The following is a 21,645-nucleotide window of genomic DNA, read 5'->3' on the forward strand; positions in this document are numbered from 1 at the left end:
AGTTTGTGTTTTTATCTCCAAACGTCACTTCAGTTCCACAACCTATGAATTAGCAATTTATAAAATCTCTGAAAATGCAGTACAGGAAATTGTTACAAAAAAATCAAAAAAGAAAAAGAAAACAGTTTTCATTGTTCTTGAGGCAATGGTAACAGCGTTGGAAAGTGGCACTGAAAGGCAATTGCCAAGTGTTTAAACATGCAGAATTCAAAGATTTTTTTATCACCAATCACTGCTGAAGGTGATTCTTTAACAGCAACAGCTGATGGTGCTGATGATGAAGGTGAGGATGACATACCTCTGGTGGAATTAGAGCAAGAATTATATTCATTTTTACAACTTGTGAAATAGAGGATCTCATCCAGATAGACAACAATCTTATCATGTATGCCTCAGCAAGTGAAGAGGAAATTTTAACTGACATCCAAAGCCAAGAGTATTGACAAACATAATAATTAACAAGAAGAACAGTTTGTTGTGCCACCACTTAAAGAAACAGAGTTTAATACAAGTAACAATAATGAGGCATTAAAATGAATGCATCATCAAATGCAAAATATGTATGCACATCTTACTCGTAAATGCAAAAAGCAAACAAAGATAACTGATTACCTTAAGTAGGACAGTATACTGTAGTATGTGTCACTATATTGCATTTTAAAATTAAAACAAGTGGTTGAAAAAAACTAAACAACATGTCTTTGCTGTGACTGTAGAAAACTCAAAAATTAAATTCCAATATGTGGTACTTATAGACCTAAGTATAGAAGTGGAATAATAGTGTATTTGTTACTGATGTTTTGTGGTTATGTGTGTTGGGTATATTCAATGTGTTTGGTGCAGAACCTCACATTTGTAGCACATTTTAAAGAGAAACATCATAGAAAGTGTAAGTATTCATGTAATTTAAGTGCAGAATACTGTCTTTTCATTTGGGTACTGCTGAATAATTTTTGCAATACGGTACCTGGAATGAAGTTGTGTCATTCAAGACATACTACACAGCAATTACAATAAGATTTAAATATGCTCAACTTTTTCTTTCTCTCATTATCCAAGACCGTGTTTGCCATTACTGAATGACTCTCTGTTGCCACTCATTTCTTCACTTATTACAGATTTTTTTTTTCATTTTGCTTGCATATCACTGCTGTATGTATTTCGTAAACCTAAGAAAAATTCCTCTTCAGTCCCTCTCCACAATTACTGTATTGTAAAATACAGTAAGTGTACTGAATTTCTGTTACCTTTTGAAGTTTTAACTTCAAAAGGTCTAAAATTTACAGATACCAAATTTTTATTAGAAAACAAAATAATAGCCCAGTTTGTGTATAAAGACCATAAACTGTTGGTCCCTTCAATGTTGTTATAAGATGTTTTAACTGAATCATAGACAACTATCTCATGGAGAGCAACAATTGCAGGTAGCAAGTGGGAAGACATGCCAGTAATGAGCACAGAGAAGTCCTCGGGCAATTCCACTGTAAGTACACATAACCTTCACATGCAAATTCAACTTCAACACCCACTATGAGAAAAAGAGGATAGTTCTTTGAGAATGCCACAACCTGAAATAGACACCACCAGCCAATATCTCAAGAAATGGCTCTGAAAGTCTCAAGTGATCACAAAACAAATACCAGCAGTTTGTTTATGAGTCCAGAAAGTTTGTTCATTCTATCAAAGAGTTACGTTTAAGCACTGTTGCAAAGTTGTCTTGAGTCACAAAGATTTATACAAAATACGACGACGGCTGAATTAGTAGTAATGATAACAGGTTAGCACAGAGCAAAAGGTATTAAAAGAGTAGTACAAAATCTAATCCTCTATCAGTGATTATTGTCGTATGCTACACTGTCCTTACATTATCTTTTCTGCTGCACAATTCTTACATATGTAAATGGCCCAGCTATACAACCTACCCCAGGGATCACTCGGTCATTAACATCACTAATGACTAATCAAATGGAGACCCACAGTGAAAGCAACAACAATATCTGAGTGCATCTACAAAAACTGAAAGGGTTTCAATTTTGGTATAATAAACATATATTGTATGTAAGAACTGACACAGATAATATGCCTGTATGAGTAGTCTGTAGTACCTTGTGATGCAGTATACGTTGCTCTGTGACTTACTGGTCTTACATGCTTGTTACGTACCTGCATCTTTTATTCACTTTCACTAATTCTAGTGCAACTGAAATTTCCTCTCACTCCTAAACAGTCATCAATCAGTGTTAATGAGAGCCCACTGGTCATCCTATTCCCCTCCAGTATCACTCAACAACCTTCCAACCCTTCTTGTGTTCACATATTTCCCAAACAAACATCCACTAATGATTCACTGGACAGAATTATAATATATGTTGCTGCAAGCAAGGATAGAGAATCAAGAGGAACCTTGATGGCTTTCATGATTTTGAAATGCACGAGAAAAATATTAAGAAGCAAGAAGCCTACCAGTTTAATGTTCCATCAACATCAAGGTTACTAAAGATGAAGCACTTGTTCTGCTAAACAAGAGTGGGGAAAGAAATAAGCCACACCCTTGTTGTAGAAACCATTGTGGCAAGTCAAAATATGGGCAAGTACTGTGAGGCAAGTTGAACACAGAACAAATAGAAACTACAGAAGGGGCAAAACATGTCTAAGATGGGAGCATCTTTTTTTATAGAATTTGCACCAAGTAAAACAATAATAAATACAGGGAGCATAGAAAAGTAAAGTTTAACATTGGTATAGTGACAAAAAGGCATAGGAAACGGAAACTGATTATGAAGTAAGCAATATAATTGGAGACAGGAATAAAAATCATTAAAATGGAAGATACTAGATCATATCATAAGAGAAAGCAACTGGCATCTGTCCAGATAGCCACACGCATAAAGGCAACAACTCCCAGGACATGGGGAGCTGTGCCAATCCTGAATCGAATCCATCTCACAAATTAACGAAGGGACCACTGTGCCGGCCAGTCTGGATGTGGTTTTTATGCAGTTTTTCACATCCACCAAGCTAAATACAGACTGGTTGCAACATCCTATCTCAGATTCAAGATGCACAAACATTTTGAAAAATGAAGTCACATTTGATCATGCTATTACACTAGATGTGAGACAGAGGGGTACATGCATTCTTCCTCAGATGAGAGTGGCAGTAGCTTTAAAGCCTTTAGGAGTGGTAACCCCATCATAATAATAGCCTACATATCGGTATGGTTGGTTGTCCATGAAACTGGACATTTACCATACTAGTGCTGACCTAGCACTGACTTTTAATTGAATAATATACTTTTCACAACCACATTCAATAGCTCTTGGAAAGACAACTGCAGCGACATCACACTTGTTAATACTGATGTTGAAACCTTTTGCAAAAGAATCTGAGAAATATACTAAAATCGGAAAGCAATCTGGCCAGAGCCGGTATTGCAGTGTAAACACCACCAAGCAGAACTCTCATGCAACATACTGTCATATGCTCTAAGATACGTCCACACTACTAAGATAAAACTTCAATTTCTATACAACATATATACAAGGTCAACTATGATTTTTGTATATGGAATCACAGCATACACTAGGTTCTAGTGTATCAGATGGGGTGTAGGAAAACTATTTCAAATGTGTGTACGTTTCCCAGGTTTTCGTGGATACAACTACAATTTTTTCAAGCAGTATTACATTTAAATCTTCCCCATTGTCACTTCCTTGTTGAAGATGAACCAGAAACATTGGTAGTTCATACTTCATATTAATAAACAGCCCTATTTAAAAAAAAAAAGCCAACTGTATTAACCTTCTTAAAATGGGACCATGCCTACTTGTCATCACCGATTTTGTCCAGATTTGTGGCATATCCAGGTCTCAGCCATAAATGAAAGTGATAGAAGTGGGAAGACCAGATGGCCATGCATTTGGAAAAGACTGCATCAAAATACATCACACGCTATCGACATAACTTTTGACAAAATGATGCATTATGCATGGTTTACTGCCACACTGTGCGACAAAGAAAACATTCTATGACTGTAAACCACATTTTTTTTATTAGAATTTAAAAAAAAAATCACAAAATTGTAAAATTGTGGCATCATAATGTGTGCTAGATGACAAGAAAGTGACTACTTTCCCTATTTTTATGACGAATATTACCCTAGGATGAACTTTAAAATAATGAAGGTATCTAATTTTACATAAAAAGTTCTTGTGTATGTCTTAAAATCCCTTCCTCAAAATTTATTTGCAGTTTCAAATTTCTCTTTTCATGCCTTTTATAAAAATATTAACAAATAAAATTTACTGAGCATTATCTAAATTTATTTGAAGTGTAAGTAATGTAAAAACTGAAGGAAAAAAAAGTTTCTGCATAGGGTCTTGATCCCACGAACTTCAGATTACCATTCTGTACTACCTCCACTTTGCCAACCACTGCCTGGAGACTGCGCTAACTTAAATGGCTTCTGCCTCACCCAACCTATGCCAAAAATGCCATTTTCTCCAAACATTTGGCCATTTGGAGCTCCCACTTCTGTCACTTTTATTTTTGGCGAAGACCAGCGTATACCATAAATTTGGACGAAATTGGTGATGACAAGTATGCACACTTGCCTTGTCAGATTTGAAATAAAATAACAATAAATAATAATACCTGGCCTGTCTTTTCCTGGAGACGCGTGACTGCTTCTTAAAGGTAAAACGCCAGCTCTCAGACAGTTTGTCTATAGGTTCTACTCAAAACTGTAATTATATGGAATACAGTTTAAATAAACTCAACATTTTATTGAGAAAGACTGAAGACATGTTGCCCATAAAGTAAATACTTTTCTTAACATAATGTAATTTTACCCTTTACTTAAGCCTGTGCTCAAACTGATTCACTATCGACTGCACGGCACATTTGCAATTGCCATTTGAGAGAGAGAGAGAGAGAGAGAGAGAGAGAGAGAGAGAGAGAGATATGAACAGATGAAAGTACAATGGATAATATGCCGTTACATGTTGTTGCAAATCAACAGCACGTATCATCTGGCACAGTTTGGGCTTCAAGGTACACTGCATCTTTCATAGCTCCCCAAAGAAAGAAATCAAGGAGAGTCAAAGCAGGGGACCTGGTCAGCCATCGTACTGCAGCATTCTGTCTTCCCCAACAGTCAGGAAACTTTTCATTCAGTATTTGCAATGCAACATGACAAGCGTGAGCTGGGCAGCCATCATGTTGGAACCACATACATCCTTGCTTATGCAGTAGTACCTCTTCTAGAAGAACAGGTAGAATGTTCGTCAGAAAGTGTACATCTGTGTGGCCATTTAACACCCCTCACATAAAGTAAGATCTCACAATATAGTTTCCTACGATGCTGCATTATTATAAACTCCACATTCATTAGTGTTATACCCGACAATGCCAGTATAGTTTTTCATACTTGGCAGTGCATGTTACGTAAACATATATTACCACTGTTCATAAACGCTGCTTCATCAGTAAAGAGCACACCTTGGAGAAACACAGTGTAGTCAGCCAGGCAATGCAAAGCAAACCCATAACATTCTATAAAATGTCTAAAATCATGCACTCTGAGTGCCTGATGTAGTGAAAGATAATTTATGTTGATGCAAGATGCAAGTAACACTTGTCTTGCTGATCCCACATTTCTTGGTAATATATCTTGCCTGAGGATTCTGGTTCCAAAATAAAACAATAGCCCACAAAGGAAAATGGCTTTCCTCGTGCAGACTCTACAGCTTTTTTAGCAGTCTATGGTGGTGGTCTGAGTGAAGTGTACTATCAACCCCACACTCCAAAACTGTTGTGTGCTACTTTTTCAATTTCATTTTCATCAATTTTTATGAGTTCCTTGTGGAAAAGATGATTTTTGAATGGATAGGAGAGCATATGAGCTGAATTGCCCCTCTTTGACAGCAGCTAGGACTAGGGCCTGTTTGTTGTGCCATTGATCTTTTACTTCAGTTCTAGAGCTGAGTTATATTGAAAGAGCAAATTTGTGTCAACTTCAAATAACACAGGAGAGGTATTTAGAAGTATTAACGAAATCTATTGTATTCGAAAGGAATACACACCTAAAGCATTCTGTAAACATTTGGCAGTATCAAAACATTACATTCATGCAGTAGCTAGCTGCTGTACTAGATCCATAGAAACTTTAAAAGAATGCTTATTATTATCTCGTACAAGCAGCAGCCAGTCAATGACTTAAGTTTTTAGCTTAGTATAGGTTAACCCATTTATCTATGAGGCCGCTGCTACTTGCAATGGCCAGATACTGCAGAAACCACTCTGTGCTACTGTTTTCATAAATTAATGTAACACCAACTTAAAACAGGTTCCTTTCTTTTGATGTATAGATATCTGTATTTACAGCAGCTATGAACTTGCACAAGAGGGTGCTTTAAGTATGTGGGCAGCTGGAAGCTGATCTAGCAGTTATTTATGGGTTTTATGCATTTAATATGGGCTGTATCCACAAGGGAATGAAAATGGCTGATTTATGATGTAAAAAACATATAATAGGTGTGATAATGCAGTTAACACTTCCATGACATACAGCTCAGACTTATCAGGAAACCAGTTGTCAGCTGAATTCAAGTGCAGCAAATGGTTGTGGAAATATATTTTTTTCGTATGACTTACAATGAATAGTCTAATATAACAACAAAAACAATCAATTTTTGACAAAATAAGGTAATTAGATAGATTAAAAAATCTACTCACCAAGCAGTCACAGAACACACACACACATACCAGATGGGATGAGAAGGAAAGAAGAGTCTCGTAAGTCTTCCCTGACCCATGATTCTGGGTGACTTCCTCGAAATTTACCCCTTTTCTTAGACCTCTCCAGACTTTTTTTTCACTGCTCTTCCTTCCCCTTCAACCCTTCTGCCCGAAGAAGGAGCCACAGGCTTTGAAAGCCTGCCTTATTACAATCTTTTATGTGTGTGTTGGTTGGTTGATTTGTGGGAGGGGACCAAACAGCGAGGTCATCGGTCCCACCGGATTAAGAAAGGATAGAGAAAGAAGTTGGCCATGCCCTTTCACAGGAACCATCCCGGCATTTGCCTGAAGCAATTTAGGGAAATCATGGAAAACCTAATTCAGGATGGCCGGACACGGGTTTGAACCGTCGTCCTCCCGAATGCAAGTCCAGTGTGCTAACCACTGCGCTACCTCGCTCAGTAACATGTGTGTCTTCTGCTGCTGCTGCTTGGTGACTAGATTTTTTTTTTAAATCTATCCAATTACCTTATTTTACAATGAATAATGCAATTTGTTCAGAAGAAACTGAATATGGCAACAGACCAAAAGCCAACAACTGCTGGGCTGTCACACTGGTCTGAGCGACTGAAAATGAGCTAGGGAGATACTCCTTTCTGGTAAATGCAGTAACCTCTATTTCACCACATTCTTGGAAGCCACAAGGGCAAGTTACAAGACAGTCCCTTGTAGGTATGTTATGTCCCTCTTAGAGAACAGCAACAAGGAAGGGAACAAAAGTCAGCTGGTGCCATATGTACATCCCATAAGAAACTGTCCAACAGTTGGAAGGTAATATCTTGAGAGGAACAAGGAGACCATGATGCAGCAAACTGCAAGACACCACCAACAACTTCTGCCATCTGGAATTTGAAATCAATATTTTATGGAGACTAACAGAAGTGTTAACGACAGTTGAGTCAAGTTCTGCCAGTACAGCTTCCTACTTGGAACTCTTCATTAACATAGGATCTTTGTTGTCTGTCTACATGGGTCCTATCTACTGGATATGTCAGTTTGATAATGTATGACATTGCAAATTTCTTGACTTGTACAATAGATGGTGGAGGGGGCAAAAGGGCTGTTTTGGACAGGTTGGGTGTGAACTTCACAAGGGAAGTGGTGGCTCTTCCATTAGAAAGTATTTAAAGTGTTCATGAGTTCTTAAAAATGTCACAAAGTCAAGGTGAAACTTTATTTGGTGTAGGGTATACAATTACATCATCCTAAAAAGAGTAAAACTGTGTGTTGGGCTGGATCTTAAATACAGATCATATTTGAAACACTTTTTAAACCTGCTACAGGAAGACCCACAAATGAAAACTGTAGAACAAAGACAAGAAAGCAAAGTCAGTTGAGTAAAACAACAGATACTGCTAGAATAGAACACAACCATAATGGAAATTAGGCATTCTTATAGCTGGTTTTAATTATAACTTGCTCAAACAGTGAATATTGTCAAGCAACTGAAAGACAGCACAAATCAAGACAGAACCCAAAAAGTATGCACAATGTGCTCCAATAAGAGAAAAATTTTTACATTAATAATCATATATTTGAAGCAAAATTTTTAGATTCTGATTACACTCAAAAATATTATGGCTCCTCTTCCAGTTTTTTACCCTCTCTTGCAAACAGTTTTTATCTTACAGTATGTCATTTAGTTACTATTTGTTTTTCATTGTTGGACTTAGAAAGAAATAACCATGACAGGCTAGTAGCAGGTGCAGGCAACCATTTAAATTAAAAGCCTACTTGAAACTCAACACTTTGCGTGACAAAATTCCTAGTAAGAAAGAACAAATTATGTTGACAGTGTACAATTTCACACAGTAAAATCCTCCTAATGTTGTCTTCACATTAAATCTCAACTGCCTTGTTTCCTTCCTCTGACTTTTTGACAGTGGTCAATTAATACAATTATTGCTTTTTTCTGGGTTGTACTGATAAAGTGCAATTTATTGTTTGTGGTAATTGTTAGCAACAATTCACAATTACTTCAAGGTGGTCTTTCATTCCAAAGTGAACACCCAGGTAAAGCACAAGGAATTATCTTTACTGATGCACATTTAATCCATTAATATTAACTGAAGATCATTTACTGACTGTTCTGATACAAGGAAAAAATGTTCAGAAACAAATAGTCCAGGTGGTCAAGGTCTTGAGTGAGCAATCAGTGTGAGGCATATGTTACTGACAGCTGATGATTCATGAAGTACTACTGCCTGCTACATCGATGTTCGTGGCACTCCTCTCAAAAACCATACAAAATTGACTGTGATGAGTCTGCAGAAGCATTTAGCACTGTTTACAGTTCCTGACAGTTTGTCAAAAACGGAGCATTATTACTCATCTTGCTGGGGTTGGAAACTACTGTTAACATTGACTTCCTTCTCTGTTTGTAAATTAAACCTGTGTTTTTTAACTAGGTCTTCTGCTCCCACCTGTGTGTCATCTTCCGCCAGTTTCAATTTATCTGAAATTACATTAACTGCGTAATAAGATTCATGTAGGTTGGCTTGCACTTACATCTTTTCATGATTTGACTGCACATATTCCATCCTTTTGAGCATCTTTGGAGTGGTTGTGTTTTGCTTTCTGACTGTAATTATATACATTGTTTTTCACATCTTTTACACTTCTCCCTCATCTGGCATAACACATTTTCATAAACTGTTCTGTCACATCATCAGCAAACAGTCGTATACAACTAACCTTTCCCTCCCATGCACACCCATCTCTAATGAGCACACTGTCAATAAGATGTTAAACTATAGTCTTCCTTCCTTCTTTCCCATTCACACCACCCTTTCCTCCAAACCTCCCTCCTACTGCTCATCCACTCCACACATTACAACACATCAGTTGAGCTGCAGTCCCAGTACAACATAATAGGTCAAGACAACCGGTAATCATGCAGGTTTTGTGTGTGTGTGTGTGTGTGTGTGTGTGTGTGTGTGTGTGTGTGTGTGTGTTTTCTGTTATCTCTGAAGGATTCAGCTGAAAACTTAGCAATATTATTAGTCTTGTTCATGTGCCTATCGATGAACCAATACCTCAGTTATAGGGTGAGGCAATTCACTTTTACTCATTCCATTAATTGTAGTAACAACATAATAACTGAAAAATCAGAGCTTAATTTAGTGCGCAGCTGGATGAATCTATATTTTACACCCCATATTAATAAATGAAGAAGTAACCAATTTTCAGCTTAGAGTAATTAATTATTATGAATAGCTTTTCTGTATTGGATATTTTATCACATAACTGGTAAAGTATTACACACATATGTACTGATATACAATTATGTGCCTCTTCAGGAATAAATCAACAATTAGTAATTCAGATTATTACAATGATGAATACTTACAAGAGCTGCCTGGTGACTAGTAGCATCTGGAAGGAACTGTCCAAACTCTGCAAGAAGATCATCTTGATGTTCAAACAATTTTGCAACTTGTGAATACACTTCTGCTTCTGTCAAATGTTTCCCAGGAGGCAGATGACCTTCTTTCATGTTACGTTGCTCCTTTTGATAGGTATGCAAAATCTCAAGAAATTTTTTGTATTTGTCTGGTTGACCTTGGAATCGATTCTGTGGATCACAAATTATACTTTAGATTTCAGACACATAGTAACAATGTAACTGGCATGTACCAATAGCCTAACTAATTTTTTTACAGTATCCTGTGCTCTCTCAGAGCATTTTAGCTCTGATTCAAAATAATGTTTTCTTGTTTTTCATTTCATGTGACATCTATGATGATATACTAACCAGTGGATTTAAAGTAATGAAATTAAATTAAATACCGAGACATTTTCATAATCAAGTACCGTTGTTCCCAATTAAATGTGCATGAATACCTTGGTCTACAACTAATGAAAGTAGCATGACAGAAAACTTTACATTATGAATGAAATACTGATACACTGGTATTGTGTTGCAAAAGAAACAACAAAAAATGTGGTGGAAACTGAAAACCCACATTACTTGTATAATTCTTCTTGAAATAATGCAATATACAGGGTGTATCAAAAAGAATCATTTGATTTTTAAAAAATCATAACCATTATGTTATTCCAAACAATGGAAAATCCAGGATGGAATGTAACAATATTATGCGAAGGAAAGTTGCTACTCGCCATATAGCGGAGCTGCTGAGTCGCAGATAGGCACAACGAAAGATTTTCACGCTTAAAGCTTTTAGCCAATGGCTTTAGTCAACAACACACACGAGCGCACTGAAACCAGTTGCCTAAGACTGCAGTCTGTGTGTGTGTGTGTGTGTGTGTGTGTGTGTGTGTGTGTGTGTGTGCGCGCACGTGCACACACCTGTATGTGTGCCTTTGTTGCTTTAAGTGTGAAAATCTTTTTGTTGTGCCTATATGCGACTCAGTATCTTCGCTACATGGCAGGTGGTAACTTTCCTTCTCATAATACTATTATGTTATTTGTGATAAGTGTGTGAACAACATACTGCTGGAAAGAGTAAACTCTCAAGTTTTACACGATTCCCACAAGGTAGTAGCAGTGTGCGCCCACTTCAGTTCTAGTAAAAATGGTGTCGGGACAACAGAAAGCATTTTGTGTTCTAAGTTTTGCACAGTGAAGGTCAGTAATAACTGTTCAGTGTGACCTTCGTACTAGGTATGGTGTGGATCCTGCGACAGCACAGAGCATTAGATGATGGCATGAACAATTCTGAAAAGCAGGTTGTTTGTGTAAATACAAGTCCCCGAGTGTCTGATACAGATAACGAACACATCTGCCATAGTTTCACACAGAGTACACAGAAATCCATTCGCTGTACAGCTCAACATGCCCCCCTCGATGTCCGTCTGGTGTGTATTGCATTGATGTTTACACATGAAACCATACAAAATTCAGCTACTGCAAGCTCTTCGTGGAGGTGACAAAGAACAATGTGTGGAGTTCTGTAATTTTGTTCTTGGAAAGATGGAGAATGAGGTATTTCTTCCACACTCGGTGTTTAGCAATGAGGCAAAATTCCATTGAAACAGAAAGGTGAACAGTCATAATATAAGTATATGGGGTATGGAACAATCACGTGAAGTTGTACAACATGAGAACATGAGAGGGACTCTCCAAAATTTAATGTGTTTTGTGCAGTTTCACGGGAAATGGTGTATGGTCCATTTTTCTTTGCTGAGAACACTGTTACAGAGAGCACATATCTCAATATGCTTGAGATCTTTCTTTTCCCACAGTTGGAGACTGATTCAAATGACTTCATTTAACAACAGGATGAGGGGATTTTTAAATCAAAGGATTACTGAACGATGGATCGGTCACACTGGACCTAATGATTCAGCCTTACAATACTGGCCTCCAAGGTCACTGACCTGACTGTATGTGATTATTTCTTGTGGGGGTTTATAAAAGTCTGTTTATGTGCCTCCGTTATCAACAACAATGAATGAACTGAGACATCGCATAACATCAGTTGTGGAAGCTGTGTCTCAAGACATGCTAGCTGCAGTGTGGGAACAATTTGAATATAACACTGACATACGCTGTGCATCTCAAGGGAGACATATTTGTATTGAACACCTATGAAAATGTATAAAAAAGAAAAAAACTTTTTGAGTTTCCCATTCATCAAAAAACAAACTTCATTGTATATGTTTATTAGTTTTAGAAATATAGACACATCAAATCGTACGATTGTTTTTGATACACCATGTACAGTAAGGAAAAAATTGCTTTTTACCATTACCATTCTTATGCCCGTTTCTATTAAAGTAATTACAATATTAAACAACAAACCTAAATATATGCCAGTACATAATATATGTACTATGAAATGCATAACAGTAACTTCCTCTGCTCTGTCATATATGAACTCTTATAAAAGATTGTTCCAATCAAAGCCAGAATTTCTTTCAGTATGAGTGTAAAGCTTACAGTTTTCTTTTCATTCATTTTTCTCATTTTCTTTTCTAATCTACCCCCCCCCCCCCTACACACACGCGCACACACACACACACACACACACACACACACACACACACACACACACACGGCACATGGGAGCAGAAGATACATACAAAATAAAATTTACAAGATTCATTATCCCTCATGACTCGCAGTTTAAGTATCTTTACAACAGCTAACTGAAGGGAAGAAATACAGGTTAGGCTGGTTTACTGAAAAGTCTTGGGATTTATCCTGACCAATCATAAAAAAACCGAAGCTAAATGGTCAGATGGGGTTTGAACATCACTTCTCTACATCAAGGCCTACACAGATACTCCACAAGCCACTGTACAGCTGTATATGAGTCATGACTTAACCATTGCTAGATCTTGCAAGACAGAATACCTGATGATACTGATGATGATGATGACAATAAATCATGTTGATGAAAGTATATGAATATTTTGTAGATTTCAAAGACAGACAAGTCACAGTTGAACCTTGCTTTCTTCTAATATGATCTGTGCCCTAACCATATTCCCATCTTGTTTAAGGCAATAACTGTTGATGAAGGTATTTTGAGTTTCATCAGTGTCAAAGAAAGACAAAGCAAAGAAAACACATCAATAATATGCAAAAGGAAATATTTGATATGGTATATGGCTATGTGCAGTCTTATCATCTTCAGTGTATTACTAAATGACATTGCACAGTCAAGCCAATATCAACATTAACAGCATTTTTATATGTCCAATTGCTGTACATTCTTTTAAAATGTTTCCATTATTAAAGTTTGAAAGACCGGGACAGGGAGGAGGAAAAGTTAATTCATATTCTTCAAAACAGTTCACTTCAAATACGGTAATGCGATAAAATAACACAATAAAAAGAAGTTAGCCAACCAAAAAATGGTTCTAGCACAGACCAGAGGCATAAAACAATTTCTTTCAGGAAAGTATCACAACGGGAGTTCCCAAGCTGACTTTCCACTTGAACTGCAATGGTGAGTGAACACCAGCATGATGTTTTCAGACTTTCTTCATACAGTAATTTACAAAATGAGATATGGTTTGCCGTCAGTATGTTTAAGATGTTACGCTATCACCTATCACAAGCAAAGCTTTGAAGGACTAGAAACATTTAGTCGAGATGTTCTTTCATAGCCTGTAAAAAGGTAAGATGGACATATAAATTACTTGACTTGGATTGCTATCTTTAAGAGTTTATGTTGCATTCATTAATATACTGAGACTTCCTCTTTTAGTGAAGTCTTTAATTCAACACCAGACTGCGGAGTGAAGCAGACTTCTTTTTAGATGCAACAGTGCTGACTGGACTACGACTTAAATCCAGACTCATTCCTTTCACAAGCTACATTATTTCAAACTGTAGAAGAGAAATTCGTACAGAAAGGATATTTCCACGAGTCTGGCAGATGTGCTGAGTACCTCAAGTAAAGAGCACTGTGAGTATAAAGCTCAGATCTGGATCCAAATTGTGATATGTCACAAAAGTACTAGTAATTTCTTCTGCTAGATTTCACATCATTCAGATTTGTGTGGAATAAATTATGCTAATAAATAGAATTTTATAGCAAAAATATTCTACATTAAATTCTGGTTTTGATGTGAACAAGTTTTGTATTACTATTACTGACAAGTAATTTTAATTTGTGCAGTTTCTTTATGTTTTAATGATCCAAAGAACATCTCACCTTGATTTTATTAACGTAATTTATGGCATGATTGAATTCGACAGGCTGACCTTGCCCCTGAGGCATACAATGGTCAGCATGGCTTATAGAATGTGCTGGAGATGTATACCCTGCAGCAGCAGGTACTGGTGATGTTGAAGGCGCTATATGATGATGAGGAACCATAGGTGAAGGTGATGGCGTAGATGCAACAGCAGGTATTGATGTTGCAGCTGCCGTTACTGAAGCTACGTTGTGATAAACAGCAGAAGCAGATGCAACAGCAGCAGCTGAATGGTGGGTAGGGCTGTAAAGGAAGAGACAACAGGGATCTTTCAATAGTGATAGAACAGTCCAAGTAGTAATAACATACAGAATCTTTAAAGCTATTTCACCAATTAATACACATAAACTAGAATGTCTGATACAAAAAATTTTACAGTATGGGTCTAAATTTATGCTAGTACTTCCAAAATGTAACAAAAGTACACAGTTCAAGTAAGCAGTGAAAAATATTCAATTCTAAACCTGTACTCAACACAGCAGTGAAACAGAGCCACCATTAGAAAGCACAAAAAATAACAATATAGCAATGTTAGTGACTAAGCTACCATACATTTTGGGAACATTGCTCATAAGTTAAGACACATAACGAATCACACAACTACAATGGAAAAATGTTGCAGCAAGACTCTGTAAGGGTGGATACATTTATTGCTTTGCTGGGAACTGTTTGTCTTTTGCTGATAAAATCTTGTAAAAAGATTCTCAATGTAAATAAAGGTATATAATCACATGCAACTAAATGTAGTTCCTTTTCAAAATTCTTTTCCTTAGTTTCAATAAATTTTTATGGGTATATGATCATATCGTTACATTGTGCTATTGACTAAAATTTTGGTCACTGTTGAAATAAGATGTCATTAGAATAGTGTATTAGCTATTCAACTGGACAACAGCTGTGGCAGCATGCCTCTCTTTTCTAAGTTTTAGGATCCAATTTTCCAATGCTCTCTGATTTTGAATGTCACCAGATTTCATTTACAGAGGTATGAATTAATTGTCTTAAAAGTGATGTAGGTGCAGAAAAAAAATTGTATTTTAGATACAGTACTGTGTTGAAATATCACATTGGAAACTTCTGAGTACTGCACAAAGATTTCTGAATCGATACAATGTATATGTATTCAAAATTATGCTGCAAGGTTTTCAGAGTCTGCCTACAAAATTTTTCTACCCGAAATTAAAAATATGACTGTCCCTACCAAAAGAAAGTATGATCTGTGTATTGTACACAGTCCTCTGCTATGTTCTTGACAGTTTCTGTAAGAGCAAAATGGTCAATGGATTGTCAAATAGTAGGGGAAAACATTTCAGATCTGTGAAGATACAAGGTGTGAGAATTTACTAGACACTACACACTACATGGACAAATTAGATGGCAAACCAGCATTATTAGTCATAACAATTCTTAGAATCACAAAACATTGTGGCGGCTGGAGGGGTGGGGATGGGGGGGGGGGGGGGGGGGGGGGGCACTGTGAGCACAACTTCAACATCTGCCTATTTTATTACAAGTTCTCATGAGTTTCTACCTAAAGTGCTAACTATTATGTTACCAAATGTTTTTTTTTTACTATAGATAAACTACTGAGAAATACAATCATTGGAATATTGACTTTAGGACTACTCATATCAGTCCATCAGCAGGCTTGATACTGTACCCCACTCTATTCCTCTCCACATGTCAACATGTGCAAAAACTTTAATTTGTATGCATAACCTTCAATGCCCTCAATAATCTGTGATACATATTTTTATATTAAGGTTTACTAACTTGTCAATGTGAAGCTATTGGATGGATATTTCAGCTTTGATATGAAAGAAAGAATTAAGTGGATATAGCCTTGCTATGGTTGTCTTCCCAGTGCTCTTGACAACAGACAAGAGACAGTCTGAAAGTAATGTCTCCTCTTTCTTTATCATATAAAGTATTAGAATAGCCTAGCAAATTTGACTCTGGTGCCAATATCTTAACCTCCTATTCCATTATTTGGAAATACCATTATGTTTCCACAAGTGCATTATAGTGTTTGAGGAAATTACTCATAATGGCATGTGTATTACACAAAGTGCTGCGAAAGTGTTTATGAATGCTGAAAGCAAAAACCCAAACAACATTAATGGAAGTGTGAAAAATATTTTTTAGGGTGCTATGGTGGATATTAGCACAATTAGATCCCGAGTTTGTCAGCTTATAAGAGATGCAGGACACAGGCCAGAGGCTAATCAGAAGCGTAATGGCCAACCCACCATTATAGAGGCCACTCACAACATCCAAAGCATCATGTTGGTCATTTGCAGCCATCACCATCTAACAGCTAATAAAGTTTGACACAAACTATCCATTGTTAAAGAGTAGTTCATAAACATTATTGATAAACTAATTTACTCAATAGTTTGTGCAAAAAGGGTACAGTGAATCTTAGGTGACCAGAATGAAAAATCAGTGAAGATACAGGTTCTTAGCAAGCATTCTTACAGCGGATGAGACACGGAATTATTTCTTTTGAGTTGAATCAAAAAAGTCGTCGATGGAATGGTGTCAGGAGGGGGAGGGGGCAACTGACCACTGGATAGTGATGGCAAGGGATTTCCCCTCCCCCAGGATGTTATGAATTCATGGCATTTTTGGAGAGTGGACTAATGATAAATTCTATGCAATACATCAGTATCCAGGAGAATCTCAACAAACAACTCCACAAAAATTGCAGTACAATAAATTTAGTACCAGCACACACACTGGGGCATAAAACCGGCCGAGATTGCTAAACTTGGATGTGAGAGCACAGAGCTAGTGAAATTAAGCTGCAGTTTTCTAATTGCCAAAGGAAATTAATAAAAATGTTTAGATACAGGAGACTGCTATTGATGTCAGTTCACGAGTAAGTACAAGACACACAGATGATTAGTATCACTTAACAGTTCACAAAACTTTAATACTTTCCTATTTTCCTTTTTTTAAATCTCGCTTTGCCACAGTAATTTGGATTCTGTCTTACTGAAAAACAAGAAATATCATACAAATTGCATGAGCATAGTCATTTTATAGAAGTCTATGCTCAGGCTGACTGTGAGAGGGAAAGAGGGATAATGGAGATCTGAATTTCGTTAAATTCTCCACGAACTGATTTGACATAAGAATGTAAGCAGCTCTAACTCATGAATTTTGACCCAAGAACAATTGGAGAAACAATATGTTCTAATATTTTCCAATCATGATTAGTTTCAATATTGAGAGGAACAACAAAGAAACTTGTCATACAAATAAATATCAAACAACTTCTTTGATGTTGGTCAAGGCACTCTATTTGAATGCAGGATGTAGTATTATTATGAGCTGACCTGCAAGTGAAATAGAATCATACCAGTAAAGTCTCTTTAAAGAAGCAAACTACCATGTATAAAACTGCTTCAAATGCTCGATTACTTTACAAATGAATTAATGTATTAAATACTTTACGTTATCATGTTAGTGAGAAAAAGTTTACAGGTGGTTTGAAATTATGCTTAAAGTTTGTTAGAAGTTGCTAAGTCCTCTCCTTATGAAACTCTGGATGAATACAGTCTGGGTAATTTGTACTACATGTTACGTACAAGCAAGTTTTCACACATGTCAATGTTGTGATGTAATATCTCCTGAACTGTGTATCATACAATGACATAATTTGGGTGTACATTCAGTGATGTGACACCTACAGTGAAAATGTACTTAATTCATTAAATAACAAATTACAAGCAGCAGGTATTTTCTGTGATTTGTCAAAGGCATTTGATAGTGTGAACCACAACATCCCTTTAAATAAATTAGAATTCTATGGTGTCATGGGCAGTGCTGCAAAATGGTTCAAGTCATACCTCGCTAACAGGAAACAAAGGGTGTCAGTGCAAGGGACTAGTGAATTAAGTCATCAGTCATCATTAGAATAGGAAGAAATTACATGTGGTGTCCCACAAGGATCCATCTTAGGGCCACTGCTTTTTCTTGTTTACATTAATGAACTCTCATCAGTTGCACTGCCACAAGTAGAGTTCGTTCTGTTTGCAGATGACACAAGTATTGCTATAAATAGTATGTCAAGTGTAGTTCTAGAAAGATCTGCTAATGATATTTTCATGGATATTAATAAATGGTTTAAAGCCAACTCACTGACATTAAACTTCAAAAAGACTCACTATATGCAATTCAGAACCTGTAAGAGGTTTCCGCCCAGCATATGCATAAAGTATGAAGAAGAGCAGATAGAAGATGTTGACAGTCTTAAATTCCTGGGATAAATTATTGATAATAAATTCAGTTGGGAGGAGCACACCACAGAACTGCAGAAATGCCTTAACAAATCTGTACTTGCAATTCGAGTGTTAGCAGACATAGGAGACATAAAAATGAAAAAGCTTGCATACTTCGCCTACTTTCATTCCATAATGTCATATGGTATAATATTTTGGGTTAACTCTTCAAGTCAAACAAAAGTTTTCAGAGTCCAAAAGTGTGTAATACGTATTATTTGTGGAGTAAATTCACAGACGTCCTGTAGAAACCTCTTCAAAGAACTGGGTATACTAACTACTGTCTCTCAGTATATTTATTCCTTAATCAAATGTGTCCTAAATAATATATCTCTTTTTCCAACAAACAGCTCAGTTCATACATACAATACCAGGAACAAAAATGATCTGCACAAGGACTTATAAGCACTTACTTTAGCTCAAAAAGGAGTCCACTACTCAGGGATACTCATCTTCAATAATTTGCCAGCACACATAAAAAATTTAGTTACAAATAAAGATCAGTTTAAAAGGAGTCTGAAAGACTAGTGGCCAACTCCTTCTACTCCACTGACGAATTTTTTAATAGAAACAAATGATGTGTTGTATATACTCATATGATGTATTGTATATACTCATACTATTAGTATTGTTATTTCAGCTTTTTTATTTAAAAAAATGATATGTTTCACATCAACGAGGATCTCCTCACGATGGATCTATGGAACGAAAAACTAATCTAAATCTAGATACTGTCTGCAAACTGTGGGGTGAAAAGAGGTAGTAGTAATGAAATAATAAAGTAAAACTTCATGCCTGATATTGAAATTTTACAACACACCATTTTAAGCAGAAGCTAGTTTCCCCACACATAGTAGTAAAGAAGAAATAAATTAATATGTCATGGCCAATGCTCAAGTTTTACTGCATGAACAGAAAAAATGTAGTAAGCGATAACCTTTTTTTCCTTTCACCATTTTGTGGTGGGTGTCAATGAGAAAAAGTTTCATGGAGGTTTGAAATTATATGTAAAGTTTATTGGAAGTTACTAAGCACTCTCATTCTCAAATACTGGATGAATAAAGTCCACATATTTGTGTGCCATTAGTTACACTGCTTTAAGATATATACATAGTTTCTACCTTACTTTCCTTATTGTGTTAAGATTGTAACGTGATTATAACTCTTTAATGAGTAGATAATGAAAGCATTTAAAATGTTTAAATTCAGTCAATAATTACCAAAAATATTGAAAATCAAATTTTTGCTGTCCCTGGAAGACATTAGATAAGCAACGTGCAACTGGTGCTGTGTACCAGGTTCTGGGATAGTTGCTTGGTAATACTAATTAGCTTTATTTTTCATAGATTCTGAGGGTCTTATCACTTTAGTGATGATAGCAGCGAGAAAATCAAGAATAGGCAAGTTGTGGAGCAGTACTGCCATGCTGGTGGGCTGTGCACCCCAATATAACATACCTCCCCTCCTCCCAATGCTGGCAGCCTGTACGTCATCCTGAAGGGTGTGATGACAGCAATGAGGATGCCAGTGTGGGGATGTATGAGTAGTGGGATGGATTATGGAGAACTATGAGCATTGTGGTTGACCATGTAATTTCTCTGCCAGGCTTGAGCCATCCTGCGGTATGGAGGGGTACGACACAAGTAACAAGGTAATTGCCTCTTCAAGACAGTGATGCTGGTGCAGCTTCGCCATCTGGATTTTATATGCACGGACCTGTTGCGGAGCAAGCTATTGGAAGCCGGACAGAAAGGTGCCATACAGACCAAAATGATACCGTTCTCTTCACAAAAGTGGTGAAATTCTGTAGATGTGAACTGAGGTGCAATATCTGCTACAACAGTTTCTGGACAGTGCCGATATGCATGGATCTCGGGATGCTTGATGATTTTTTGATCTGCCAGACTCCTCCAAAGCACAAACTGGATGATGTCATGGAGGACCAGACCCAATGGTGACTTTTGGGTGATGGTTGTGGCATCCACTCGCAAATGGGTGGCAGCGGCCTTGGCCTCTGTGTCTGTGTGGAAACAAATCTCCAGTGCAGCTCAAAGTCTGTGTCCTGTCCTACTGGGAGACGGAACAATGCATACAAGTTCACATAATGAACTGTGGAATGGTAATGGATGTCACAGTAATACCCTGAGAGGAACAGTGGCAGTCCTGCCAGGTATGTTATAGTGGATGTTAAAAATGTCAGTAGGGGTTTATGGTCTGTTAAAAGAATAAATCACTGTCCATACACATAACCATGAAACTTTTTTAGCACAAATATGATGACCAAGGCCTATTTTTCTATTTGATGGTAACTGCACTGTGCCAGGTTTCAAATTTTGGAAACAAATGCAGTCAGACCCTCAATGCCATTGATTTTGGGAGAAAGAATGGCTCCAAGGCCACATTTCTGCAACAATCAGCAACTGAATAAGGTCATAAGCCATGAGGCACGTCAGATGGAGCAATGCCTGTTCTAAGTCCTGAGAAGCCTTGTCGCAACGCTGTTTAAATTTTTCTTAAGAAGCTGTTGGAGTAGTTCAGCAATGGCTACTGTGTGAGGAATGAATTTTTGGTAGTAGTTCAGCTGACCCAACACTGATTTTAGTTGTTTGGTGTCCCTTGGGACTGATAGTCTTTGTATGGCCTCTACATAAAGTGGAGTGGGATGCATCCCTGTGGCATTTAAAACATGTCCTAAATGTTCAACTTATGGTGGAAAAAATAGACTTTGTCTTTGTTACACTTCAAGTTTACTTGTTGGAGCACACTGAATAAGGCATCCAAATTTGTTGCAAGATCTTTCACGTTTTTGACAGTGACAATGATTGGTAACTGGCCATGTGTCTAACTTCCTGTGTTGGGTGTTCCAAATATCTTTAAAATATGGCTG

General features: G+C 37.0%; 1 protein-coding gene across 1 annotated transcript in view; it reads right to left on the reverse strand.

Annotated features, from left to right (window-relative positions):
• LOC126183926 (paired amphipathic helix protein Sin3b-like) overlaps positions 1-21,645 on the reverse strand; it is a 280,872-nt gene that overhangs the window by 126,144 nt on the left and 133,083 nt on the right. The window contains exons 7-8 of the mRNA XM_049926273.1: positions 14,430-14,715; positions 10,148-10,372 (exon numbers count right to left, since the gene is read on the reverse strand). Of these exons, the coding sequence (XP_049782230.1) occupies positions 10,148-10,372; positions 14,430-14,715 (511 nt within the window). The remainder of the gene's footprint in view (positions 1-10,147; positions 10,373-14,429; positions 14,716-21,645) is intronic.

Source organism: Schistocerca cancellata, chromosome 4, assembly GCF_023864275.1.
Source record: "Schistocerca cancellata isolate TAMUIC-IGC-003103 chromosome 4, iqSchCanc2.1, whole genome shotgun sequence".
NCBI classification, from domain to species: Eukaryota; Metazoa; Arthropoda; class Insecta; order Orthoptera; family Acrididae; genus Schistocerca; species Schistocerca cancellata.